Raw genomic sequence first — 27603 nt, 5'->3', positions numbered from 1 at the left:
TCGCACCGTGGCCATACGTGATGTTTTGTTATCGTGAGAGGTCCGTGTACTGAAGTTTATTCACGGCGTAGAAGCCTCCCCTTAGTCGTGCGTGTTCTCAGCACGAGTTTTCCTTTCTTTCTGAGACAAAGTTTCTTACACTGCCTAAGAAGTAAGATGTAACTCTCAAAAAGACCTCTCCACTGAATGTCATGGCGAAGGTTGTTGGGGTCACGGGGTTAGCCGATACATGCTCCGTTTGCCAGTTGCCCGGTTCATTTTGATGAATGACACTTGTAGTCAAGGAACCTGCCAGGTTCCGTGTCAACAGTCGGCTACCTGGTCACACGTACAGCTGGCTGACTGGTATTCAAAGGGTACATAACAAGATTACAACACGGTCCTAGTAATTAACAACAAAACGATGGCGACGTATACAATGTTGCACCGTTTTCAAAATAGCCATCCTTTCCACGATTTATTTATCAATGGCTTTGTCTCTAAAGTCCCCCTACCTCATTTTTCCATTTCTTCCTTTCTCTGTGTTGAGCGGCGGCGAGACATCAAGAAAACAGTACACAAAAAAAACCCCGAAAAAATGCCTAAAACATTACGAAAACAACCGGGGCCTAACCTGTGCTTGGAGAGTTAGGCCGCGAGATATCAAGAAAAAAAACGTCTAAAAAAACGTCAAAAAACAACCGGAGCCTAACCTATGCTTGGAGAGTATGTCCGACAACGTGTAGTTCTACATGAATATAGTCGGTATGTAGTGATTTAGTTGTTACATTAGGTCGTTGTCGTTGTTCGACGTTCGTCCAACGTCATGTAGTATTACAATAAACGACGAAGCTGGGTTTGAAAGAACGCCTTTTATTATTGCACTTTTTTTTCGACAAGAGACTCTCTCAGGAAAAATATGAGCTATATTGTTAACTTCATGGACTGATAATACAATCAAAAACGTCGAATTCCTAAAAAAAAATGAGAAGATGGATACATAGCTGTTAAGTCGCATTTAAGTAGTCTGTTTACAAATGATATCTCTGGCAATAAATTGCTTTAAGCTTTTCAAATGCATGCTACACATGCTTCAGAATGGTATATAATGTACTAGTGTAAGCCAATAGAGTACTCATTCTAAAGAATGAACCAACTGAGAACGTGGAAAGATCAGTTGTCGATCGCCTCTTTTCTATCAATGCAGCGTATAAGACATTGGTTTAAGTTGCCTGACTCCTGCGACGGTTAGACAACTGTCTGTTCTGTAAGTTCGTCATAACCCGGTACGCACATGGCGGAATCGGCCCCATCGTCCACACCTGATGGCTCTAGGAATATGATGCCTTCGTCCGACCTTGGACTGGCGAGGCTTTCGTCGAATTCCGACGCACCATTTATCACATTCGGTCCGCTGTCTGTGGTGAGTTCTGTTTGATCCTGTGTGCTATCGGCTGTCGTGTCGGCTTCTCTGGTAAGGTTAGCCTGGTTCTCGTCGTCTGCGGTTGTGACGTCATCATTAAGGTTGACGTATGTTGGCGGATCTTGATCGAGTGTGACGTCTGCCTCCAACTGTTCGTCAGTGTTGTCATGATACGCCTTGTCAATCTCAATGTCCACGTCCACCCTAGTTGCGACGGGTCCGTTCTGAGGAGATCCATTCACGTGCATATCCGTACCTCCATTCATGCCCTGCATATCCGGAACAGTTTTTATCCTGGGTCCACCATCATCATCGTCATCATCTCTCCATTTTGTACTGATGTCGTCAAAAGTGGGGTCGTATTCAACGTCAAAGTGTCCCTTTTTCTTTTTCTGCTGTTGTTGTTTTTGGCGCTTCTTGCGGATGAAGTGGACCACAACGGCGTACACAACTACCCAGAACAGCACGGCCACGCACACACCCGCCACCAGCCCTACGCCGTCAAGGTAGTCTATACCGTTGTCAGTCCGCCCCAAAACTTCTGGAAGAATTAAAACGTCTTTCAGCCTTAAGTATAGTAAAGAAGCTCAACTACAGTCAAGAGGGCGGTCTATATCCCGTAGATATGTCCTCTACATCCGACACCCATCTGAAAAAGGGCCCCTCGTCGAATAAGGCATGGGATGACAACGAAAGTCGGTAGACAGAAAAGCAGCATTGTTTTTCAATTTAACCTCCTTATTACTATCATTATTTCTTGCTTCCTTATGTGTTACCGTTCATTAAAACTTTATGCAACTAAACCCCATGTAGTAAGTAAGGGAAAAGTTCTGTAATGATTGGACATGTTCGATAGTGAAGAAGTGGTGCTTACCTGATGTCTCGTTTGCTCCTGTTGTTGTTGACTCCAGCAGTGCCTTGCTCGTCGTTGTGCCTTCTGATTCACAGGAACAAGAAAAAAAACTTTAACAATCTTCGTAAGGATAGAGTACAGAACAGGGACAACATCTTAATACTTCAATTACCGTGGCTAGATGTGCAGACCAAACACGGTACGTGAAAGACAATTGATAACTAGAGATAAATCAATCTGTTATTTTCTCATAACTCTACGCAGATCGATCGAAAACACGTTTCAAACATCTGCTCTAATTTGATAGCATGCCAAGTGCACCAGAAAAACTCCAAGTTTTCATTCTTTTAAACAGGAGGAAAACAACGCCATGTACAAAACTTCAAATAAAATGCCCATACCTGAAACTCCCATAGAGGGCGTAGTACCAGACGTAGGTGCAAGCGTTATGAGAGTAGATGTAACTGAGGTTTGCGTAGTGAGCAAAGTGAAGTACGATGTGGAATGAGCTACAATGAGATAGTGCGTTGTGTTAGTAATGTTAGTAGCGCCTCTAGCGATTGGTTATGTAACCACAACCACCACTCATAGAAGTCATAAAATCTGTAACAAGAGGTTGACGATGAAAGTTGAACTTCAAATGTTAGAAAGAAACAACAATGTTAAGTTCTATATCTGCCATTTCCTTATAATATAACGACGACCTTGTCGTTTTTGTCAGTGGTTTGGGTGATTTCCTCAGAACGACTTCTATTCCAATTTCTTTGATAGAAACTGGGCGATGTGTGAATCTAAGTTTGGTAGAACTATCAAAAGTATACTCTTCAAGCAGAGGTTCGGGTTTTTAACGTGTTTTTCGACGTTTTGTCGGCCTTTCTATCTTGCTCTTCATGTCCGAGCCGATGGCCAAAATGGACAAAATAGAAAGTCCTACAAAAACAGCCAGAGCCGAACCTCTGCCTTGAGGTTATCAAAAGTATGCATTCAGCATTCTGCCAAAATAACCGGCGACGCCTGAACAAGCGGTTGACAATTTTAGTGAATATGAGAGATTTCAAATGTGAACAAAAACATAAACAGCAAATAAAAATGCGGACATCTCTGCAGTTTGCTGCATCCATCTACAAGGAAACACAGACGGCATTTAAGAGGTAGGAGAACAACAGACTAAGAAGGCTAACATCTAAATGCAAGACCATAGAAGACCTTTATTTCAAAAGCCTGCATTCCCCGAATACATGCACCAATGCCTTACTTGTAGATGCCGCTGCAAATGGAGTTGTCACCGCTGCTAACGGTGTTGTCGTCGGTATCAACTTTGTAGTTGTAGTCGGTTGCGTTGTAGCTACGGTTGTTGGGGTGGTAGTCTGTGCAGGTGTCACGCCTTTAAGCATTAAGGAAATTCACAAAGACATCTCATGATTATTTCCTTGGAAATCAGATATCAAGTACCAAGCTAAGTGAGGGGACTACCCTAAAGATCCATTTGCAAAAGAACCAAAAATTTCGACTGCAATTATTCTGTAAACAACTCGCCCTTCGAGGTTTTACAGCTTAGTACTTGTGGGAAGTGATGAGGAGACCTTGTCAAGTAAGTGAGTAAGTAACCTGTGGGAAGTCGTCTACGACCTACTTAGAAGCCCCCACCGCCAAACACACGTACACAAACAAACAAACAAACAAACAAACACAGATGACCCGAGTACTTACTTGGCACTGGACATGACCCGTTTACTATGACCACGTCGTCAATAGCGATGTCTCCAAACGCACCATTCCCACGTGCCGCCTCGAAAACAATCTGAAGGTGAGATAGTACACTCCTTCAAAAAATCTTCGATTTAAGGTTTGTATACAGTCAAGTATCTGTGATATTTGGATAGATCTGAAGATAAGAGAGGGGGTTCCAAGACAACATGCATTGGAATATGTCACTTTAATGTAAGTGCTGATGCTGCAAGCCGTACCTACCCTGGGGGCCAGACAGGATCGGGTCGCTAGCGAGTTTCTGCCATTCTGGGAAAAAGGCTTTAACTCCCCAGAGCGCTAATATGAGATCGGCGGTCTGACTACCTTAGGCCCCCGTAGAATAAACTCGATAGCTACCCGATCCTGTCTGGCCCCCATGGTACGCCGTACCTGAAATTCGTCGCCTGTCACTAGTGGCGCCACCGCCATGTACCACGTGTCCCCCAAGGATCCGCTCTTGGACCACGTCAGAGTGAGAGTGCCCGTCTCTTTCACGTACACCCGCAGACTCCCTATGTTCGCCCCGTACATGTGGTAGAAGAACGTCAGACACATGGAGGTTGTTGGAGGGTAGCGGGGACTGAGCAGCCGGGCGGCATCACCTTCGCTGAGAGGAGTAGTACTGCCGTCAGAGCTGGTCTCCAGGTACATGTAGTGACCTATAGAGTAGCAGAGAAGGCGAAAGATTTCTCAGGCAGGATAAGGATGAATATATTAGTCCAACACCACAGACTAAAACAGGTCCAATAAGCAATCATTAAATGACTGACTTCACTTTAGATTTCATAGGAGTCCCTAGTTTGGTGTATCTGATCTAAAGCCTCTATCACACCTGGCCAACCATAGCCTTGATCCCGACATTCTCCAGACCACAATTTGGAGTTAGTCGCGGTAGGTGCCATTTCACCGGCAAGGTTGCATACTAGCGTCGTCGTCTAAGATATGATCAGAGGAGGGAACTAGAGCTAGACTAGGATGGCATCCAGCCAATACCCTTAACCCAGACCCAACCTTGGTTGAGGAGTGGTCAGGTGGTCAGGAGGAAAGTCATGGGAAGTTCTTGAATGCATATGTGCGACAAACGCTTTCGATTTCACCATTGCCAAATATCCCCCTCTGTCTAGGAATTAAAACTTTTAGTAAAAGCCGTGACTTCAATTCCGGCTGTGTCGCTCACCCGACATGCACGCTACCGGAAGGGTTGCAGTCCTTGAGACGGGAAGTTAGGCCGTGGTCCACTGTTCATTGTGCTTGTCTAAAAGAGCTAGGGGAATTTCCCCGGTACAAAGAACCTGTAAATACTGTACATAGCGTCTGTTCTATCTGTCACGACCAGTTGAAGGGTCCAGCTCTTCAGTGAGCTAAAACTCGATAGAGATCACTTTCTGATCTATTAAACCACGGAAGGTTCTTGAATGCATATGTGCGACAGGTGCTTTCGATTTCACCATTGTCAAATATTCCCCTTTGTGTATCATATAACCTACCGCCGTCTGTCCCCAGACTGTGGTCAGCAGACGGCCCGGTCCCGGCGCTGGGTGTGGCCCCCTGTTGGCGCGTCCACTGCAGCTGGTCAGTCTCGTGCTGGACGTACCCGCACAGGTCCGTCGTCTCAAAGTCACAGGCGTATCGCAGGACAGAGTCAGAAGACGTGTCTGTGTGAGGGAAGGCATGGGGGCAACGATAAGTTTACTTTTGGTGATACTTATAATTATGGATCACCTGTGCACGTAGGAGATGCACCTGTGCACGTACACCGGAGATGCGCGTAGGCCTGTTCACTTGCCAAGATCTGCTGCTGCTCATCTGTAAATCCAGATTCGGATTGCACAAGGCTACTTCAGACTAGACGCGTAAACATTTAAGTCATCTTCGAATAAAAGATTTATAAGCGATGGGGTAGTTATATACTTAAAGCAATGTTTGATATCGTTATTCTAAATATGTAAGCAATGTTTGACAAAATTCTCACCTGCATCAGCAATAACGATATCGTCGAGGGCAATGTCTCCCGCTATGCTCAAGCCTCTCGTGCCGACAAACACAAGCTGAAAAAACACGTACATGTCAGTCATTGAACTCATGCTTCCGTTGTCCAAGATCAATGTTAAAGTAAAGTCAATGAAATCAAGAAGAGAATCGCGGGCAGACTTACATTGTACGCCGATTGTTGCGGGATCACCACGGAGGCATATATCCACTGGTCGCCTTGGTTCCCGTCTTTTGCCCACAGCAGTCCGTCGTTGCCAAGGACGCCTCCTGTCGGGACTAGGAAGAGCTGCAGCTTCCCCATGCCGTTCAACCTGTTGCTGTACATGTTGTACCAAAACGTGAAGTTTTGGTCCGCCGATGCGTCTACTGTGGGGCTTGTGAGCCACGCTTGTTCACCTTGAGCTCCGTAGCTGGCATCAGTGTGGATGTAATATCCTCCTGGTATAGACGGAGGGAAAATGTAAAATGTAAGTGTCGTCTTTTGTTTTGTTTCTTTTGCTCGTAACAGTTTTTTTTTTTTTTTTATTCAGACATAGAGGGCATAGAAGACAGACATAGTGGTGACGCACTCAAGTTGGGAACTTATATTCACGCCACCACTATACATATATACAAAGACATAGACATAACTGAACTAAGCGAAATACAAAATTAAGGAAGATATAAATAATACTAACATCAAGTAAAAATTAAATGATGTGTAACAAAAGTTGGTATGAGCGCATGCCGGATCCCCTACCCCAATAACAAAAGATCAGATTTGCAGAGAACTAAAAAGTATAGATCAGGATATAAAACGTTTAGATATTGTAATAAAGTTTTGGGTTAGAATAAGAATTTTGGAATTTAAGGAATGTGAGAAAGAAGGACTTCCATTAAGTAATAAAGAAATATGCATGTTTTCGGAATGTGTAAATAAGTTAAGTGACTGTCCTAAAAGCCGAGAAAGTTTGCCGAGGAGAAGTAACCTTTGGTTGGTGTAATTTGGGCAGTGAAGTAGGTAGTGGGCGACTGTTTCGGATCGGCACCCGCAGCTACATGCTGGGCTGTTACGTAGCCCTCGGGAAAAGAGACTGGAGTTCAAGCTGCAGGTGCCGATCCGAAGACGAGTCAGCAAAATACAGGGATAGCGCGGGCCATGACTAAGGTATTTACATTTAGCCGGGCGGAATTGTTTGAAAATAAAGGTTTTAAACTGACTAAAGTTTAAGGAGCGGGTTGAGGGGTCGAGGTTGTTCCAGTGTGAAATACAGTATGGATAGAAGGACTTTAGAGAGCGGTTTGTCGAGAGATTGGTAGACCTTAGGTTTAGCTTGTTACGTAGATCATATGTACATTCGGAAGAAATAGCTGGGGGGACAAAATCTAGTAGATAATCACGAGTTAAACCGTTAACAATCTTGAAGAACAAGCAGAGACGATGGACATGTCTTCTATCTGATAACGTTTCCCAACCCAGCTCCTGACGACATAACAAATACGACGACCCCCTTATGGCACCTGTCACGACAATTGAGCAGTGATATTGGATACGTTCAATGAGATTTGATTGCTCACTTGTAGTGCCGTGCCAAATGACGTCAGCGTATTCGAGACATGGACGAATGTATGACTTATATAGCGTTTCTAGAACATTGCGGGGGAGCCTAAATTTCAGACCACTGAAGAGATCAACACTTTTTGAAACTTTGGAAACAATATGATTGACATGTGCATCCCAAGACATATTTGAACTTAAAATCACTCCGATGTGTTTATGGGTGATAACAGTTTGGATCACACAATTGTCAAGATAAAGGGGTGGGTGAACAATGGGATGTCTTTTGACAGAAATACACATTTCTTCAGTTTTCTGTGGGTTCAACTCCACGAGCCATTGACAGGCCCATGAGTGAATTTTGGACAGGTCAGAGTTTAGGATCGCTGCAGAATCAAAAGGGTTCTTAACTATCTCGAGAAGAGAACTGTCGTCGGCGAAAAGGTAGGGTTGCGAGACGAGATCATTTACAATATCATTGATGTATATGAGAAAGAACAGTGGGCCTAATATAGAGCCCTGTGGAACGCCTGCATTGGTATTGAGCCAGGATGAAGACTGACCATCTATGACAACACGTTGTGATCTTTTGCTAAGATAACTCGATATCCAATTTATGAGTGGCCCTTCGACACCATTACATTGGAGTTTAAAAATAAGTCCAGAATGCCACACCCTGTCGAAGGCACGGGAAAAATCAAGAAAGACTGTTCGCACATCGTATCCAGACTCTAAAGCATTTAAAATGGTTTGTGTAAAGTGGGCCAGCTGGCAAACTGTGGAATCACCCTTCACAAATCCTGATTGGAAGCGATACAGCAGATTACTGCTTATGAGATGATTGTATAAGTGTTTGTAAACAATTTTTTCAAGTACCTTCGACAGGGCGGGGAGAAGAGATATCGGTCGGTAGTTACTTTTTTCTTGTGGATCGTTCTTTTTGTAGATTGGTATGATATTGGCAAATTTCCATATTTGGGGAAACGAGCCATGAGTAAGTGATAGATTAAATACATAGGAAATCTTATCCGCTATCAATGGGGTGATCATTTGCAGAAAATAGTTGTCGATATTGTCGTAACCATGGGCCTTGCCAGTGTCGAGATTTAGGACAAACTGGAGAACTTCTTCGTAACAGTTCATGATAGCCTTGTACCACATTGCGTGTATACATGCTTGTGAAGCTTACTGAAACAGGAAATGTCCTTAGCATGACCCTTGTCTCCCAGAGAGACCTCTTGTAAATCGTGTTATCAATGGTGCCGTCTTGTCGTAGTGATTTGCCTGGACGTCGTGGGATAGAAAGATTAGACGATAGCTTTTTGTTACTTTTCTACCTGTAAAGTTTTAGATATGGGGGCGAGGGAAAGACTTTATTCAATTTAAAAAATGTTTTTCCCAACACTGCAATAGGGTATAAAAACGTCGGTGCGACCAATTACAGTATCATTTGATAGATACTAGTAGTTTTAATACCCCTGTCACATTTGGCGAAAATCGATTGGACGACGATTCTGCGGCGATCGCCCGAGTCTCGCTTATAATAATAACTTTATTGCACAACAATTGTACAAGGTACAAAGTATGGCTTATATGTGACAGGGACGGTTTTCAGGTTAAAGATACGCGTAACCCTTTGCCAACTAGATATGGGCGATCTTCCATCGATACGCCCGAAGATCGTGGATAATGTGACAGGGGTATAAAGAATGCTTGCATGGCCGCCTCCATAGCAGGCTAGGCTCTCCGGACCTTTTTTCGTCTTTTCTTGGCTAATAATACCCTTTTGCTGGCCATTTCTTTTTGTATGGGGCCGCTTGTACTGCCGGTCAGAGAACCTGCTATGGAGGCTACAACTACAGATACATGGTGTACTAACGGTATTCTATGCCGGTGGTGTGGTCAGCCGAGGGCCCGGTGCCGGGTGTTGGGCTCCTGAAGTTCAACCTGGACCAGTAGAACGACCCACTGCTCGGCACCACCGAGGCCGTCCAGCCACAGTTACCGGAGTCAAAGTTGCAGGTCTGGGCAGCAACACCTGGGGGCGCAGATAGAAGGTTTAACATTCAACAATGTTTCAACATTAAAGTTTCAATAATACTACTAGTATACTGAACTGTAATGTGCACAGTCATCACTGAGGCTCAAACAGGTGTTTATTGTTGAAGGTAATAATTAGTATTGTTGTCTAGCCGTGCCATGGCTACATGAAGACTGTCAAGATCAATCTCCAAGCAGACGTGGTGGGACGCCAAATCGGTACGTACGTTTTCCTAGCTGCCCTTGATCTTCTGTGCCAAACTTCCTACTGACATTAATAGGCAGACAGAAAGCTTGGAAACGTTACGATTTAGCCTTCCCAAACCTATGCTTGGAAATTACGTCAAGGATATACTTAAGTGTTCAGATGTCTATTATCCGGGCCATTCAATGACAACACGAATCGCTCTTGTTGTTGTAATAAGTGCATCACGCTAGATGACCAAGATAGAAAAATGTAACTTATCAACGATTAGATAGGATGGGGCAATTGTTAGATGAGTCTGTGTGAAGCTTGTGCCTGGGTAACGTACAAGTTCCATATAATTGGAAAACTAGTATATTCTAGCCGTAAAAAGTAGACTGCTGGTTCAAATTTAAAAGTGTGCAAACGCTCTCTGTTGTAAGTGCTGACCAAACACTCTCGGCAGTTTTGCGTGCCTCAGTCTTTCTTCACCCTTCCTCCCCACAAACCTGTCCTTTGTAAGCCATGGATTTAAAACCAGCTGGCACTGACTGCGCACAAACATCATAATTCTACCTGACAAGGGATGATTTTCGTGCCAACCCTGAGCTCTAAAATGCCAAACGGATTCACGTTCCACTGCCCAGCCCTGCCCTGGTATCATTATGCATGTCAACGTGTTAGACTAAAGAAACAAGTCGCGGAATGTTAACGATGACAGACTACCATTGCATGTTCTCCAAACTAAGGTTCGGCTCCGGCTATTTCTGACGAATTTTTAGGCGTTTTTGTCAGGCTTTCTAGTTTTCGTCGTGTCTGCTGGACCGGTGGACACGGAGAAAACGGTACAAAATACAATTTGGCACAGAAACGTCTAAATACAGCCGGAGGCAAACTTCTGATTGGAGAGTAATACGTGACCGAGGACAGCGGTACACAACGTCCGAGCTTTTATATGTAACCCCTCCTGCATTCTTGCTTGTGCTGCCGCATTGTGCTTAAGTAAGTAGCCTGGATCTACCAGTTAGCCATTACAGTCACGCAGGATACAGAGCATGACCACTGCGGACAAAATATTCGCCTCACAAAAAAAAAAAGAAATTTGCCTCGAATACATGAAGTGAAGCATTGTAAGAATTGGCCTAGTTCTATGGTCTCCGAGCTGACGACCAAAGAGAAAACCGGACAAAATAGAGAGCACGGAAACACACCTAAAGTCAATAAGTGAATAACCTCTGCTTGGAGTGTAAGTTTTGTGCCAGTGACCAAATGACTGAACATAACAAAAATCTTACAGCATTTTGACCCGCGTTTTTTATCATAGAGATACATCACTGTACTATTTTGTAATGCATTTGTAAACATTGATATAAAGCGGTATTGATTTTCTAATGGTTACTATCATATACATATGTTTTCAATGAATTTGGATTCCCTTAATGCTTCCCATGGTTGATTCAAAATTAAAAAAGAAAAGATTTTGGCGCGACATAAACGGACGAACGGACTCCACTGAATCACGTACTTAAAGCGTATCCTCAGGCCTATCCTAACTCAGATAGTCACAGGGAGTGGAACATCGACCGGCCGCCAGATAAATGTTTTAACAACCACGGCGACGCAGATAAGGGAAAAATTCGTCAAACAAAAATCTGACCCGAGAAGCGTGAACTTTGCTTGTGGGGCTGGGCGTTAGGGCAAGGCCGTAAGATTACAAATCTCAGTAATATTGCAGGCAAGGATTGACTTAATACTGTATACTAACATTCACGATCCCCAATGAAACTGTCATGATAGCAAATACACGATGTAGAGTTTTGCCGTCATGTTTGCTTATGTTTAAGCCTTCCAGGTTTGGGAATGCCAAAAGGCTGTACCATTGCCAAAGTCTGTTTTGTAAATTGACATTTCCTGTTTTGTCGCGTTAGTTCCTGGTGATGTTGTGCAGATCCCTTTGTCACCTTGTTTCCCCAACTTTTCATCGTCACACTCTTGGGTCACACTCGAAACATGAACTCGACATGTTCTTTGTTTTCGCAGAACACGTGAGGTGAAGTGTTTGTTCAATGGAGTATCTCTCTGAACACTGGACTGTACGTTGTACGGCATCGCTGCTGTGTTGTAAATTGGATCTGTGTTAAACTTGACTTTATAATACAGGAGTATCGTGCAAAACGTACAGATATGACTATATATATGTACAAATAAGACAGCAAAACACACAAAGCGTAAAAAGATTTGTTTTTTTTTATCGAAGAAATTCATTGATGGCTCTCTCAAATCGCTCGATCGAGCGTATGGACGCCGACAATGTACCGCATCTTCAGTGAGATACCCTTTTAATTACACGGATGCTTCACTTAATCCTGGGGCAAGTGACAGAGTTTAGAAGATTGTTAACAATGGCTGGCGTCTGTATACTGTAATCATATGTCATGTGGAAAAGTGTCTCAATGGAGACGAACTGCTTGTCAGCGGGGCGACGTTAATCAGGGAAACATCTAAGTAACAGTCAGCATGGGCAACTGACATGCTACAGAACAAAACACGAGTAAAAACACGAGACAAATCTACACATTTGTCAGAGTTTTAAAGTTTGGCTGGTGTTAAGCTACAATGCTTTGACTTCAAAGGATTTACGTTTTGTTCTACCTGTCGATCTTTCACATACATTTATCTTACTCATCCAAGAAGAAACGTTACAAATTTGATCTCTTAATAACTTCACTTCATCATCTCTCTTTAAAACAAACTCCGATATTTGGGCTAACAAAATTCATGGATGAGGATATCTGGTCCGGTGATCAACCACGACTTCTGATGAAAAGCCAAAGTTTGTTGAAGAATTTCCTCCGCACCTTGTCAATCTGCCAGCGCTGTGTGAGACTGCGGGTGGTCCTATACTTGTGCCTCACGTACACAGTTTGAACTCTATAGATTTATCCGAGCACACAAAAAAATCCTCTTAAAAGCTTTCACGTTTCACTAGCTATTGCATCAGGTTTCGTCAATACAAACTGCCCTAAGTCATATGTCTTTCAGTCACTTGACGACCTCCTGCCTTTAACTGGTTAACCGCTTGCTTTATTGATCACGTTAAGACCATAGATTTGTTGTAACGACGTGACGTTAACATTACAACTACACGTATGTAAAATATACCACCATTACAGCAACTTAATGATTATACGGGGGACACTGCACATAAGAAACGTTCAAGTCAAGCTGGAACAGCTCATCTTTACCATGGCAACGAGTAATAGCATTGTACCCCCGCATGTCAGACAGATGAATACCAGGGAAGCGTGTTGTACTTTGATAAGCTCCAAACTTATTCCCGAAGGAAGACCTACGACCGGTCATTTGGACAGGGGTTCACGGTGTCAAACTTAAGTGCAGTTCATTTCTATCCGCAAGAGAGCGCGGCCTTTGTTCTTGGTACATGTACTTGCTTAGTACATACAGGCAACGCCTGTGTTTGCACATACCACCTGTTCAAGTTCCCTTTTTGTTTTGACTATTACTTTACGGTTCCTTTCTGATTTAGTCGTGCGATCAGTGTGCCTGTTTTCCGATGCACTTTCGGAGAATACTTCTGCTGCAACGAAGAAATATCTAATGTGGAAACAGCGACACAAAGGGTCAGCAAGGGAAATACACATGCTTGCTCTTTATCCAGATCTAGCATGCTGGGTCGGTTTGGCAAGGTGTAGTTATACACTGTGCATTTTAACTTTAATCCTTAAACTATATCATAAGCAAAATGTGTGCCAGGTTACTGAAAGGTGACTTGGACCAACAACCTGGTCAACTCTGCCAGGGGTAAACGATGCAAATTGTTGACAAAAGCATTGCATTTCACCAATCATATCAGACCAACACGTATTTCCTATTGCATAACATTTCACGTAACCAATGTCACCCGTAATACATCTTTGTCAGCTGTGAAAGTTGCAAGCCACAGTGACTCTGTCAGGGGTAGCAGTTTGGTGGGTTGTTTTGTGTGTACAGAATATGACCCCCATTGAATAGGGGCCCGCGGCAGCTAAATGCATGTGTCTACCCAAGCAGAGCGGTGTGGTTGGCTACCAGACCATTGCGATGAATGCAAAACACGATCTGTACAATCTGCTACCGCCCTGGTTTTTGGCAGCTTTCAATAAATTTTAGTTGACCCTTTCCTAGACACCAAATAAAACAGACAGGCAGTGTCGTTCAGTGTTACTTGTCATGACACAGCCGTGACAGGAATGACATTAGGACTGTGTGACTTTTGACTCCATGTTTAATTAAGCAGGTCCATTAAACATTTGTTAAATTAGTAACTCATGAGTCAGTTCCAGTGACTAGCCTTGACTTCCTTTCGCAAGGTGTCAGCTAACGGAAACAATGTCAGACAAAGCCTAATCAGCCTGGTATTATTTTCTGCCTGGTTCCTCTGGCACGATTCATTGTTAGCCTGCTTTACGACAGTAAATAAGGACTTTCAAAACGCTGTAATGACCATGTACATGTAGATCTAGAGTATTTTATAATGTGAAGTAATTACAACTGGTGGGTCTGTTTGGAAAATGTTGTCACACCCAGTGAGGCACGAGCAAAGTTCACCTGTGCTATGCTGTGCCGGGTCTCTTGTCTACACAAGCCAAATCTTGGTTTCCCGGATTTCGCGCAGTGTTTCCCTACACAAGACAAGGGTTGCCCAAAGCAGTGCCTGTGTGTTTAAGTTATCAAACCTATACTATAGCCTCACCTGCGATGACAGAGAGAAGACACGACAGGAAGGGACCGTAGAACCGTTTCCCCTGCCACGCCATGTTCCCCCACACCTCACGGCAATGGTTTGAAGAAATCGTCACGTGTCAGCGGTAACCCGGAATATCCGTCACCCGATCCGCGAAGTCTCAGTAACCGTGATAACACTCGGTCAGCTCTGCGATGTCCTCTGGCCTCCTGAACGCGGTTTCCGGGGAATGGCGGTCCGTCCTTGCCGAGACGTGACCCCTCCCACGCCTATTTACGTACGTGTGTACAGAGTGAAGGAGTTACCCTCAAACAACGGCCGTCGTCGCGGCTTTAAGCCGGGTGAAAGAAGAAAGGGTTCTCAATAATTGGAGGGTAAACACAACGCTGCCGTTTTACAAATGGACGTTGTACCCGCACGCCTCAGTTTCCCGACTGCCGTCCGCGCAAGCGCGAAAAGCCTTATCTTAACGTTGACACGCACCTTGAGTCATGCATACCTAGATAATGTTAGATAATGTCGGAAGTCGACGTTAACAAAGACTTACACAGAGAGAAAACAACAACTTTTCGTTGCTTTTGTATCATCGTGCATCTCCTCACAACACTCCCTGCACAATCGGAGAAGTCATTTCATGAAAGGTGTGGCCAGCTGAATACACTGCAAGGAGGAGTTATCTTCCTGAAGAGGTTGATGGCTCAATCATATATCTATGCCTCGAGACAAAGACTTCTGGAATGTGTGTTATTCTGGTGTCTTACATTCTAGGACACATGCCCGGAGCTGTAATCGCTTTCCCAAACAGGTGAACTTTTTTTCCAATGAGACCTTGCACGGCCGTTGCTGTGATTCTAGACCACTTCAGTGAAATAATCACGGAAACTTCGTGATACCTGCATCATCAACAACAACATTACCTCGTGGTTTTACTTTAGTGTACAAGAAAGATTCAGAGAACAGACAACGCAGCTTGAGGGATTATATCTCCTGACCTGTGTCTGACAGACTGGGTTTCAGGTGACATGCCCTTATGCCTCTTATTGACCACCGAACTGGACACAGACTTAAGCTGTGTTTTTTTCTTGAGGGAAATTATGGGAGCAATGCACAATAAGCAGTATGGAAATTATACGTTATGCCATAATGCCAATAAGCTAGGATAATGTTTGCGGACACACTGACTGTTAAACCTACCTACCTAGTACCTTGACCTCCAGGTCGTTGGGGGACAGGGTAGTTATGAAGATAGATAGATGTCTGTTATAAGTGGGACTTAACAAATACGAGAACAAAAACGATTACACGTACAGGCACAACTTCTTCTCACTTCCTAAGACACCTGTTTATGAAAGGACAGACGGGGCTTATAAATACACGGTATATCTATTTGCATAAGGAATATAAATTATTCAGTGCTATTTGAATATCGAAAACTTCGGAAACTTATCTTGTGTATAATTGACAAAGATATTTCTCTCATGGTTGTAGATATGAATTACGGTAAGAATGATATAAAATGAAACTCACATTTTACCTTACGCTTTCCGAAAGTATATGATAAAGAACAGCAATGGCTTATTAACAGGTGGTTAGGCAAGTCCTGGAAATTTTGAACAGATAAAATTCTTTATATACGGAAAGTGATTCGTGGTGAAGAAAATACTCACTTGCTACCTTTCTAGTCTGGTTCTTTATCTTAATCTCCAAGGAGATCCTAAGGTGGCATAAGCCAGTATCATAAAGCTGACCAAGGAGTACAACGTTAGCTCGCCAAGGAGTATTATTTGCCAATCGTAGACTGATGACACTCCTTGGCCGGCTAACTCCTTGGTTAGCTTCATGATACTACTTTATGCCACAGTAGGATGTGTTTGGAGATCAATTTATGCTGTGGTCTGTCAAAGCAAACGTTTATGCTTCAACAAAGCTTGTTGCAAAATTCACTAAAACTGCGAAGCGGCGCTGTCGAAAAGAAACAGCTGTGTTCAGCGGGATCGGTTCCGTCCGCCGGGGTTGCGTTGGCCTGTAATCAAGCTTTGTGTAGCTTTGTTCATCTCCGAATGGTTCATTTCACTGCGTGGCCTGGATCCGGACATGGAAACATGTTGATATCAGTTTGAATGTTTTCGCAGACGTTATATTCTCAGGATGATTTCTAAAGTCCATCGCCACCAAGAGGTACCCCCCTCCCCACATACATGCTTCCGCAGGCCGCGATCATCACACATCATGAACGGCGAGGCCAGCTGAGAGGTCCTATCGTCTAATATGGTACAGACACGTCTGTAGCTACGTGCATCATGAAGACCCACAGAACTGGTTGAACAAGTGTGTACAATCAGATCAAGATCACTTTTACTTGATCAGACCCGCCCGCACGCCTCCATGCATGGCCCTCATGGATGTATTTTGTTTCTTTGTGGGAGGGAGATCTAGTCGCCTTTATGGCAGACAAGCCTGGGACAAGGGAAGATATGTGTTGTCTGGTATCCTCACGAAGACCAAGTATCACGGACGGAAACAGAGTGTCCGTTATTTCAGGCATTACTTCCCAACAACAAACAACGACAGACAAGGTACGTGTACTTCCTATGTTTACGCCCCATGTAATCAGCTGACATTTTTAACATTTGATTTGTATTTTCTTCTCTTGCCATTTATAAGCAAGGTATAATATCAGCCACGCTCCTAAATACAGCGAAATGTCAGGTGTGGTTTCGCGGCAAATATGTTAATAGGTGTCGTAGGTCAACCAGTCAGCTGATCAGGCAGCGAACCAATGACAATCCTTCGCGCCAAAATTAACCCGACTTTGTTTCCTTCCTGTTCCCGCGTACTTCAGTTGCACAACAGACTCTGCGCTGTTACGTACCTTATCATACGATTTAAAGCTTATCGCCTGCACCGTATTTCTTTAAAAATGCTTACCTGTGACTCAGCAGACACCAAGAACGTCTCGGCGGGACCCCAGACCGGGAACGCTGACCCCGAGGAGCTGAAACGCCGGCGGCTCGAGGAAGGAAAGGCTTCGGGCCAGGAGACGCCCGCTCCCGCCAATTTACTGGCCGAGGTGCCCAGCCGTCCAGCTCACAAACATGACGAGTACCAGTACCTAGACTTGGTCCGACACATCCTGGACTGTGGGCAGAGGAAGGACGATCGCACTGGGACCGGAACTCTGTCCGTTTTTGGCGCCCAGTGTCGCTACAGTCTGAGAGGTAAGTAAAGTGGGGAGGGGGGCAAAAGTTTGTTTACAAATTTGACTTGACCCAAAATCTACTGTTTTACATTTGCTACTGTACTTTTGGACTTTCTTTGATAGGTTTGCGTTGTTGTACATCTTTTCTGATCACCTAAATCATCCAATAGTCAGCAAGAAGTAGAATTTTGTATTTAAAAAAATCTAATAAATTAATAGATTTTATAATCATCTGGTGTATTTTTGCCAGCCAGTAGGTACCCAAAAAACTAAAAATTATGAGGCTGTTTAACATGGTCGAGGCACCTCCTCAAGCACAGGACCCCCGTTTTACGTCCCTCCCGGAAGACGATTTCGTGGAAAGACCATGCTTGGTCCGGCTACAGCAATCCGGTCATCCTTGGTTGGAGGACTCCCATCCAATAACTGTCCGGACCTCGCATTGCTTAACTTTTGAGATCGAGGGATCGGGTGTAATCAAAGTCACCTTTCATAGATACCCTCAGCTAACCAAAGCTAGGCACTCATTTCTTACCTAAATCGAGTGATGAAATGTAAAATAAATTCCCAAAGGTGCAACAGTGGGGCCTGCAGGAGAGGTGCTGTTCAGAGAGTGTTCTGGATTCAGCTACAGAGTTTATTTTCATTTAATCATTATCATTGAATATGTTACAAAACCTTTTCTCCCATGTAGAGCAGCAATGTATTTGATGAAAGGAAAGAGATTTTATCTTGCAGATACAACTTGAAAAATTTTAAGGAACTACATACTTTATACTCCATTTTGAAGTTGAAATGGTATTTCTTCCCTCTCCACAGGGCAGTTCCCCCTGCTGACTACGAAGCGTGTGTTCTGGAGAGGGGTAGCTGAGGAGCTCTTATGGTTTGTCCGGGGCTGTACCGACGGCAAGGAACTCTCGGACAAAAAGGTACACATCTGGGATGCCAACGGTTCCCGAGATTTCCTGGACAAGCGTGGACTGAGCCACTACGAGGAGGGGGACCTCGGTCCTGTATATGGCTTCCAGTGGAGACATTTTGGTGCAGAATACAAGGATAGGTACACAGGTAAGTAAGGACTAACTCATCAATCATTGTAGACTTTCAGGACATGATGAGAAGCAGTTAGACTGGATTCTGTAGTCCAAGACTTTCACAATTGAAAGTTTTCATTCCCTTCTCTTTCTTAGATTATATTATGTACCGTACAGTACGTGGTGGTTGTAAACTACTAAAGTAGTCAGCCAAATTTAAGTCCACCCAATGCAACATGACAGTCTGTTGAATGGAAGGTCTAAAAACAGGAGCAGTTCCAACTGGAGTGATACTACTACCCAACCAAAGTACTCTACTTTTGAGAAACGAAGGGGGTTAGAAAGCTTTTCTCAGTCAATTCTGAACTTTGAGTCCTGTCTCCCTTTTGTTTTGTAAGAATTATTATCTGAATGGACCTGACATATCAGCTTCTGTCCATCGTAGACTACACCGGCCAGGGTGTGGACCAGCTCGCTCAGGTCATCCACACCATCAAGACTGACCCAGACAACCGGCGCATCATCATGTCTGCATGGAACCCACCAGGTAAGGCAAATGAATTGCCCTTTTTCATTGCAAGATATTTTTTACTTTTTGATGAACAGTGGACAACGGCTTAGCGTCCTGTCCCAAGGACTGCAATCCTTTCTGGTAGCGTGCATGTCCAGTGAGCGACACAGCCGAAATCAAACTAGCGGCTTCTAGTTCCAGAGGCAGGGCCGCTTACCACTGGACTACTAATAGCAGCCAGCTTGTCATCAGAGCTGGGCATTAGTAGTTTACTGTGATAGCTTCATGTTTTTCCACTATGGTAATACTGTCTACATCTCCCCACCAGATCTGCCTAAGATGGCGCTGCCCCCCTGCCACGCCTTTGTCCAGTTCTACGTGTGTAACGGAGAACTGTCATGTCAGCTGTACCAGCGTTCGGGAGACACGGGGCTCGGCGTACCCTTCAACATCGCCAGCTACTCCCTACTCACCTACATGATAGCCCACATCACTGGACTCAAGGTATTACATTGTCACCTTCTTATTGTCAATGCCAATCAGATTTTACCCTAGTAGTAATTAACTGGTCACTGTTGATTTGGGGGAAAAGTATAGTAATTGCTGATAGATAAGTTAACAGTTACTGCTAGTAGCACTGTAAATATTGAAATATTTTCAGTGGTTTCTTTTTGTGGTGTCCACTGCAAAATCATGACCGCAAATATGTGATCCCAGTACACAGCTTCTATTACAGAATTGTTCAAACCGTAACCTTCTCTCCCCTCTTGTTCTATTGCGGAATTAAGTCCCACAAGTTTACCAGTCCCTTACTTCCCACACCTCCTTTTGAGCAAATTAAATGGAAGATGTTACTGTCAAGTTTACCTACAATCATGTTAGTTACCTGTTTCACATTTGTTCCCCCCTCCAGCCTGGAGACTTTGTCCACACCCTGGGAGACGCACACGTGTATGTCAATCATGTTGATGCCCTTAAAGAACAGGTAGGTGTTTACCTAGAACTGCCTTTACAGCATTTATACTTGCATCAAAACTATGACAGTGAACTTAAAACAAGGAAGATGTGGGGAGTCATTTCCATGACACCTTTTATAATACACATGTAACATTGCTGAACCTTCGAAATTTCACAAATGCTATCGTGTAAACACATTCATCAATCAATGTTTCTAACTGATAGCATTGGTTTCAATGAAGAAAAACAAAACCACTTTACATAACTTTATTCTTAAAAAATTATAAGGGTAAGAATAATTTTGTTATATATACTTTCTCTGGTAGAAAATTTAGTTGAAGTGGAAAAGGTTTTTAACTTGCTATTGTCTTCTCTGTAGCTGAAGAGGGAGCCGCGCCCCTTCCCCACCCTCAACATCAAACGGCAAGTGGAGAATATTGATGACTTCAAGATGGAGGACTTTGAAATTGTTGGCTACAAGCCTCACCCGAAAATAAGCATGGAGATGGCAGTGTGATTCCATTATTTATCAGGGACTTTGGCTACTCTTAGACTATTACTATGTTTTTATCCTCTTCTATCAGTCACTGTAAAAGGGAAATGTTCACCGTGATTTTAGGTTTGCATTTTTCACGTTATCCTCTTCACTGTGCACTTAAAACCCTGTGAACATTTCCCTTCTACAGATAAAACCTAGCATTGCAATTTCAATCCTGAAGTTAAAACCACCGCCAACACGCTATTTTCTCATGAGCGAGAAATTAAATCCTCCCGAACATTTCCTCTTTTACAGTACTAGTAATTTGTATGAAGCGAGTTTATAGTTAAAATTACTCACCTGCAGTGAAATGCCTTGTGGGTAATTCTCTAATATATCAAAGGTGACGGTCCCAAACTTATAAACAGTTCTTTGCTAGACCATACTTGATACATGTCCAGATGTGTTTTATGTCTCAGGAGCTTTCACCTTTGACTTATGAACAATTTGTACCATCAAGAAGTAAGAATCTAGGTACCATTGACCTTTTGCTGGCTAAGATGTTAAAAGCCAGAAGCAAAATGTACAGCAAATTGTAACAATTAGATACTCATATTTTACATTAAAATCATGAGTTAATGAACATAGAAGTTATCAACAATAACATGCAATTACACAACTAACAAAAACATAATTCTGTTTATTGCACTAATGGTTACTATAAGTTTGTCACTGAGCAAGCTCTGTGCATTTAATAACATTTACTTTTGTGTAGAGAGATCAGTGCTAATGCTTATATTGGCTAATGTGTAGGGGAAGGTTTTTTATGGAGTGTAAGAAACATATTATACAGTACTTTTATAACAGTAAAAACTGGTCATATTGTAAACATGATATATAGCTAGCTGTGTGCTTTGTTTACAAATCAGCATATAGTAATTATATGACATATTATAATTGTGATTTAAAAGGTTGTGATAGATATTTATTTTCGAGGTTGCACTTTTGGGCATTGTGAAAACACATGTAAGCATGTTACATTCACCTCATACTTATTATTAAATTGGCATTCTTGAGTAGCCATGTGTCTGTCTTTCAAGGATTGCTGCATGGCTATAGGGCAGATGCCAGTGTTGTGCTGCACAGTATGGGGCTCAAAATGGGGATACGGTTTATAGTGTCAATTTAAAACCTTCGAAACCTTTCTGGGCCACAAGGAACAGTTACAGTCAAGGCCTTTGTGAATTTATGATGGAGACTAATTTTTAGATTGAAATTAAGGTAGCTATGTACTTATACGGGCTTTGTTCCTGTGCTGCTTATGTCAGGCTTAGATGGGCAGTCCTCGCCTGACTAAAATCGCGCCCCTAGCGGCCGGTCCTACAATTGCCGCCGCCCAGCGAGAGATAATATAAGCATAGGTGTCTGCCCTGTACCTCTGGGTTGATCCTTTGTATTGTATAAAAAGAAATGCGTTAAGTAAATTGTACTACTTGCTGCTTTTACATAGCTTGATATATGATATCGACAGAATTTTAATCAAATCTAACAATGAAATAACTTGAAATTGGTAGATGCACAATAAACTGCGCAAGCTATTATACAGTCCTTTTATAAGTCGCTAGGGAGCAAACTTCGCTTATGTGTTTTACTGGCCGAGTGTTTTGAGGACGTGAGAAAGAGCGTGTGGTGCAAACGTGATAAATAGGTATGGTTTAGTCATCCAGCCATGATGAAAGACTACTAGTAATATCTTTGCTTGAAAGAAGCAATTTGACTCGCTTCATATATTGGCAAAAATACGCAAGGAAGTAAAATTTAACGTCTGTAAATGTTGACGAGTTTGTGACTAGTAGTACCGCCTCTGGACTAATATGGAAATAACAACTTGCCGAATTAGGTCAGACAGGTTTTGCCAAAAGAGTTATCCGCCTCAGAAAGTCCCGAATCGCCCCTCTCATTTATCTTCAAATGTTAACATTTTAACTAAAAGGCTAGCACGCGTGGCGTCTGGAATAATACCTGTACGTAAATTCCACGTGTTTTGGTTGAAATTAGGCAGTGGAGAAATAAGCGAAGTCCCTGGGGAGTTAAACCAAGACTTGCAGTAAATCGATCTATTCTGTAATAAACAGAGACAATTACAAATGGAAGAAAGGACGACCCCTTGTAATTACCGTGTTTGGCACATCTTTATTCTTGCAGTAGAATTACGTGTTATTGAATGAAGACATTTATTGTACAGTTTTGCCCAACCGAGCTAAGTACAGGTCACAACAAGTCAAAACATGTATAAATACATATAAAAGTATACAAATCTAGTCTAACAGAGACGTTCGGCTTATTATCTTCAACGTCCTCGACTTAAGCTTTCGGCTTTCTGCGTTTGAAGTGGCCGTAAAATCACCAGCATTTCATATGCGGCATGATTTATTCAACATTTATTTAATGTGCTCAATTTGCTATTGACAACTAAGAGCACGTTTCCATATCGCGCCATTGTATTTAGAGTGCATGTAATGTACACCGACCCGTTGCCATGGACGACGGACGCCTTGCTTTCAAGCGGTGAAACCGGATGAGCTAGCGGTTGGACAGGTGGGCAGGTCGGCAGGTAGAGAAGGAACCCGGGCTGTCTGTGTCAACAGGGCACAGGCGTGCACCCAAACCCGTTCTATCGTAGCTTTCTTCTCTATAATCCAAGACTTAAATCTCCGAAAAGCTGTTGGGGACGTTTCTAAGGAGTTGGGTGCGTCGTAGAGTGCCGATGTCGGCTCCAACAAGGTGAGAACAAAGGTAGGTTGTGAGCACCTTTCCCCACGTTCACTCACCGTGACAGGTACATTCGCGGATTGTTGTGTTGTTAAGTAAATCAGACATTGTCCAACGGCTGGTCGGTTGTCTTAGTAGATCACACCTTTAGGCTGACTCGATGTGCGCCGTCTTCGTGCAATTTATAATGGTAATGTAGGTCTGTTTCTAAGGTTCTATACGAAAACATCGCTCGGTTGTCCACCGCCTTGACACGGCATGTTACTTCTACCAGGGAAAACAAACTTCAAATTCCTCTTCATCCACCCCCATGTTGGAGATTGTTGATTTTCGGCCGTCTATTGTTCCCGCCCAAACGCCTGGAATGGCGGGATGGTCTCTTTGAGTTGGACACAATAAGCAGAAGATTACAGGGACGCACTCCTAAGTCCGACATAGTTTTCCAGGCCGCCTAGCATCGTGCGCGGCAACAGGTTTTAACGACCGGTTTCTACCAGGGCCATCTCTATTTACCCTAGTATCAAGTCCTGTGTTTTCCCGCGAAAGCGTACTTAAGAGTGTCTTTGCTCAAAACAAAAGCCACGATGACAACTTAAGTGTTTGTTGTTTTTACGATGACGCAGAGAACAAAACAACCAAGCGACGTGAAACAACCAGCATATTAAGAGTTAAGTTGCAACAACACATTAAGACGACAGAGTTTACATAGTGACCAGCGTCATTTCACTTTCACTGATCTGCTGTAATACCACTTGAGTCATGAGGGTTTTATATTAAACCATACCAACGAGCACAGTTTCATCATCATGTGACGGGCATATTGGTTTCAAGTAAAACAATTTACCATCGAGAATAAGACTTGGTAAATTTGCGATATGAATTGAGCTAGAAACAGCAAACATTATGGCGGAATGTTTGCATTCCTTGCATGTCATGCATTTCCATTCTTACTGTTGTACGAAAACGCAGCACTTTTCCTCACTCGTGGAGTCAGCTAACTAACTCAGACTTTATGTGGGGCTTTGTTTTTTTCTGTATTCCCCTGCAACTTGTTGGATAGTGCAATTAAATCTCTACAACTACTACGGCGACCATAAAGCATAAACCTCTGACGAAGAAAGTTAATAAATGGCAGATTCAGTGAAGCGAAGAGTGCCCAATACGGTTTGCAACGCTACACCTGTTTACCAGCGCCTGCGGTATTGTCACTTCGGCTGGTACGATGTCAAGAACGCGCGGTAGGAAGACACGGTTCACCGAGGGATGTGGTTCGTTGTAACAAAGGGGGGCTGACTCATTGTTCCTCCTATCGTCAGAAGGTCCCAGCGGTCAAGTTTAGCATATTGTGTATACTGTAGGGTATGTTAGGGGGCACAATTGGCGGGTGTTATATGAGATATGCTTATTCAACGCTATCATAAAAGACCTTTATAGAAATTATTTCATCTGGGGATATATATTGTGATGTCACAAAAGAAAGTGATATGCCCATTTTAGCAAGCTATTATTTTAGCCAGAGCCGTGCGTTATCTTTGCGATATTTCGGTTGCACGGCACGACCAAAACAACATGAGGCGTACATACTGTGTTCTATGGACACACTTTCATTTGTGACTGGAACTCGAGCTCGAGGTTGCTATGTACTCTCGTTGGGGTGTGGTGAAAGTTGATGTTCGACAGAGTGAAACGTATGAGTTCAAACGTTTTCTTGCTTCCCTAGACGAACTATTCAAGCAAGCGTTCGATGTTATTACACTGATTTGTACCCTTAATTGCCCGAATTACTCTCAACTTACCGGTTACGATTCTGTGGTTAATTCTCTGGTGGACTTTATTCCTATGACGTGGGCACTGGACAACACTGAAGTGTTTGTTAAGGTCTAACAAGCCGCGCTGTGTTATCTGCCTGTCGTTTGCCTACCTCTACCGTAAAGTGACATGGATCGATTGGGCGGGAAATCCACTCTAGCTTTGTACACTCTCCTGGATCCGTCACGTTACGACATGTGCACATGCCTGTGTTGTAGCGACGGAAAGCGGAAGACTAGCACGTAACATTTTCTTCGCGGCCATACATTTATGCCGCGGGTAGAGTGACGGGGCGATGTTTAGACAACCTACTCTGTATCCCGGGCCCTTACAGTGATAGGAGCTCACCTGGGGTCACCTGTCACTTGTACGAAAGGTGTGAATAAGGGCAGGTGACATTATCGTGCGACATGTTTGCTTAATCTGACGACTGATACACTCCGTTTGTGTTCGTGCAGAATCGGAGACGGGACCAGACATGACGGGGGTGATGAACACCGCCGTCTCGACGCTACTGAGTCGACGCCAGAAACTTCGCCAGATCAGGTACAACTGACATGAGTCGTCTTCTAGGGGATGCTGTGACCTCTGGATCCAAGATGGCGGCCTCCGGAGGCGGCGTCGAATACAAGCCCAAGTCGAAGTCATTCGACTATCAGATGTGCAAGAAGGTTGCCGAACTGACGCAGGTGGTACACATGTTGTTCACGCGCTGTCATCAGAGAGAAGTGGAGATAGACGCGCTGAAACATGCGTACGAAGAAGAGATAACCTCGGTTATCGAGGACGCCAAGGCCCGGATAGCCAGACTAGAACAGGCTATGGACATCATGAAACGGCGCGACGCTTCCGACACCAACAGGGAGGTCAGTAAAGTTAGAGAGGAACTTTTAAAACAATTAAAGGAGCAAGAGGAGGAGTACGAAAAGAAGCTCAAGGAACGAGACTCGCAAATAGAAGACGAGAAAATGGAAAACACGAGACTGTCAACTCTTCTAAAACAGTCTGAGACTGAGCTGGCAAAGTTACGGGAAGGAAAAACGAACGAGAGCTCAGCTAGAAGTAAGGAGCTCGAAGAGTTGAAAGCTGAAATCGCTCAACTACAAGACCTGAAAAGTGAGTTAACTAAAAACCTCGAAGGCAGCGAGGCCATTATCGGAGACTTAAGCAAGCAATTGGAAGCAATAGTTGAAGAGCACACAACGCGGACAAAAGAGTTAGAGGAGTTGAAAGAAAGCCTTTTGGAAACACAGCAAATAAAGGACAAGCTGTACACAAAGAACAAGCAGTTGGAAAAGGAGATTGAGAGACTGAGAAGTCAGCTGGGTAAGCGGGTGACACGGGAAAGCAGCAGTGCCCAGGGGAATGGCCGATCGGACACTGCCCAGTCTGTCCGGAGACCGGACACTTCACAGTCAGTGAGAAGACCGGACACCTCTCAGTCCACTAGATCCACCTGTTCACCGTCCAGGGTCACCTTTTGGGTAAGTCATGTGCTCATAAAGGGTATAGCTTACAGAAAACGCCGGAAAGTGATTCTGTATATGTAAGTGTGCATGTTTGGGGTTAGGGGTAGGTACCGGCACAGAAAATTCAGGTACACTGTACAGGTACGGTCCAGGTCCAGAGGATCAGGTCCAGATCCTCTGGACTTGGACGGTACCTGTACCTAGATTCTCTGTATCGGTACCCATCCCTGGTTGATAGGCTTTGGTGTATGTGCAACCATTATGTCATCTTCTTTTGTTATTACATTTCCGTAAGACCGACTATTTTTATTTGGTCAATTCAATCTCAACGAACTGGGCCGATCCTGATCAGTTGAACAAATCATAGCATGGCAATTGGCACCTCGACCAATGAGATAAAGTGACTGAATGTCCGTCAAAAATGACACATATCTGCATGTTTAGGTTTTCATTGCATTTCTACGTTTTGACAAAGTCTTTGTTTTGGACTGAAAATTTCAGACTTGAGTGCTAGTTAAGATGCTTTCGTTTATTACATGTTACACGTTAGTCTTGTTTATTACATGTCTAACTAGTAGTCAGGTCCATCCATTGTCGCCTTCCGTTCTTATTTTTTTACATCGCCTGTTTGTTCTCCTCTTCCCTCCTCAGGACCAGAGGTGCGAGGTTGACCGGCTGAGGGACGAGGTGGAAAGATATCGACTGGAACTTATAAACAGAGAGGGGAATTTTAACCGCACGTTCTCGGAGTTCCAGCCGGTGTACGTGGATCCGCGCTCCGCTAGCCGACTCCGCAGCGACTCGCCGGCGACGCTCCGGATCCGGAGTTCTCACCAGAGGAGAGACAACAACCAGGTAAGGTAAGCCGGTGCG

The 27603-nt window shown here is 43.7% G+C and overlaps 4 protein-coding genes across 5 annotated transcripts in view; 3 read left to right on the top strand and 1 right to left on the bottom strand.

The window, feature by feature from the left end:
* The window catches only part of LOC118409729 (3-oxoacyl-[acyl-carrier-protein] reductase FabG-like), an 876245-nt gene that overhangs the window by 679950 nt on the left and 168692 nt on the right, over nucleotides 1-27603 (top strand). The gene's annotated exons all lie outside the window — the stretch shown is intronic.
* LOC118409696 (MAM and LDL-receptor class A domain-containing protein 1-like) lies at nucleotides 833-15019 on the bottom strand. Of its 2 annotated transcripts, none has more exons than XM_035810933.1 (11): nucleotides 14511-15019; nucleotides 9413-9571; nucleotides 6160-6434; nucleotides 5977-6052; nucleotides 5492-5659; nucleotides 4395-4663; nucleotides 3966-4056; nucleotides 3511-3639; nucleotides 2657-2764; nucleotides 2277-2339; nucleotides 833-1940 (listed from the first exon to the last, which is right to left on the bottom strand). In XM_035810933.1, exons 1-11 carry the CDS (start codon nucleotides 14572-14574, stop codon nucleotides 1228-1230), a joined length of 2115 nt encoding a protein of 704 aa, XP_035666826.1. In that variant the 5' UTR covers nucleotides 14575-15019; the 3' UTR covers nucleotides 833-1227. The 2 variants fall into 2 exon arrangements, with proteins under 2 accessions (XP_035666826.1, XP_035666825.1); XM_035810932.1 differs by having other exon boundaries at nucleotides 833-1943; nucleotides 14511-15018.
* LOC118409720 (thymidylate synthase-like) lies at nucleotides 16548-21759 on the top strand. The gene is made up of 7 exons (XM_035810989.1): nucleotides 16548-17077; nucleotides 17444-17719; nucleotides 18520-18768; nucleotides 19180-19281; nucleotides 19574-19749; nucleotides 20159-20230; nucleotides 20582-21759. The coding sequence occupies exons 1-7, from the start codon at nucleotides 16891-16893 to the stop codon at nucleotides 20717-20719; spliced, it is 1200 nt and encodes a 399-aa protein (XP_035666882.1). The 5' UTR covers nucleotides 16548-16890; the 3' UTR covers nucleotides 20720-21759.
* LOC118409715 (protein FAM184A-like) overlaps nucleotides 25376-27603 on the top strand; it is a 3424-nt gene continuing 1196 nt past the window's right edge. The window contains exons 1-2 of the mRNA XM_035810983.1: nucleotides 25376-26745; nucleotides 27382-27585. Of these exons, the coding sequence (XP_035666876.1) occupies nucleotides 25819-26745; nucleotides 27382-27585 (1131 nt within the window). The 5' untranslated portion in view covers nucleotides 25376-25818. The remainder of the gene's footprint in view (nucleotides 26746-27381; nucleotides 27586-27603) is intronic.

Source organism: Branchiostoma floridae, chromosome 2, assembly GCF_000003815.2.
Source record: "Branchiostoma floridae strain S238N-H82 chromosome 2, Bfl_VNyyK, whole genome shotgun sequence".
Lineage (NCBI taxonomy): Eukaryota > Metazoa > Chordata > Leptocardii > Amphioxiformes > Branchiostomatidae > Branchiostoma > Branchiostoma floridae.
This window is presented reverse-complemented; position numbering and strand designations above follow the sequence as displayed.

Bases quoted from the DNA above. Each gene is read 5' to 3' on its own strand.
- LOC118409696 (XM_035810932.1), bottom strand. From the start codon at position 14,574: ATGGCGTGGCAGGGGAAACGGTTCTACGGTCCCTTCCTGTCGTGTCTT. The intron at 6,053-6,159 runs GTAAGTCTGCCC...GTGTTTTTTCAG, and splicing joins CGCAACAATCGGCGTACAAT to CTTGTGTTTGTCGGCACGAG. The intron at 1,944-2,276 runs GTAAGCACCACT...TAATTCTTCCAG, and splicing joins AGGAGCAAACGAGACATCAG to AAGTTTTGGGGCGGACTGAC.
- LOC118409720 (XM_035810989.1), top strand. From the start codon at position 16,891: ATGGCCCTCATGGATGTATTTTGTTTCTTTGTGGGAGGGAGATCTAGT. The intron at 17,720-18,519 runs GTAAGTAAAGTG...CCCTCTCCACAG, and splicing joins GTGTCGCTACAGTCTGAGAG to GGCAGTTCCCCCTGCTGACT. The intron at 19,282-19,573 runs GTAAGGCAAATG...TCTCCCCACCAG, and splicing joins GTCTGCATGGAACCCACCAG to ATCTGCCTAAGATGGCGCTG.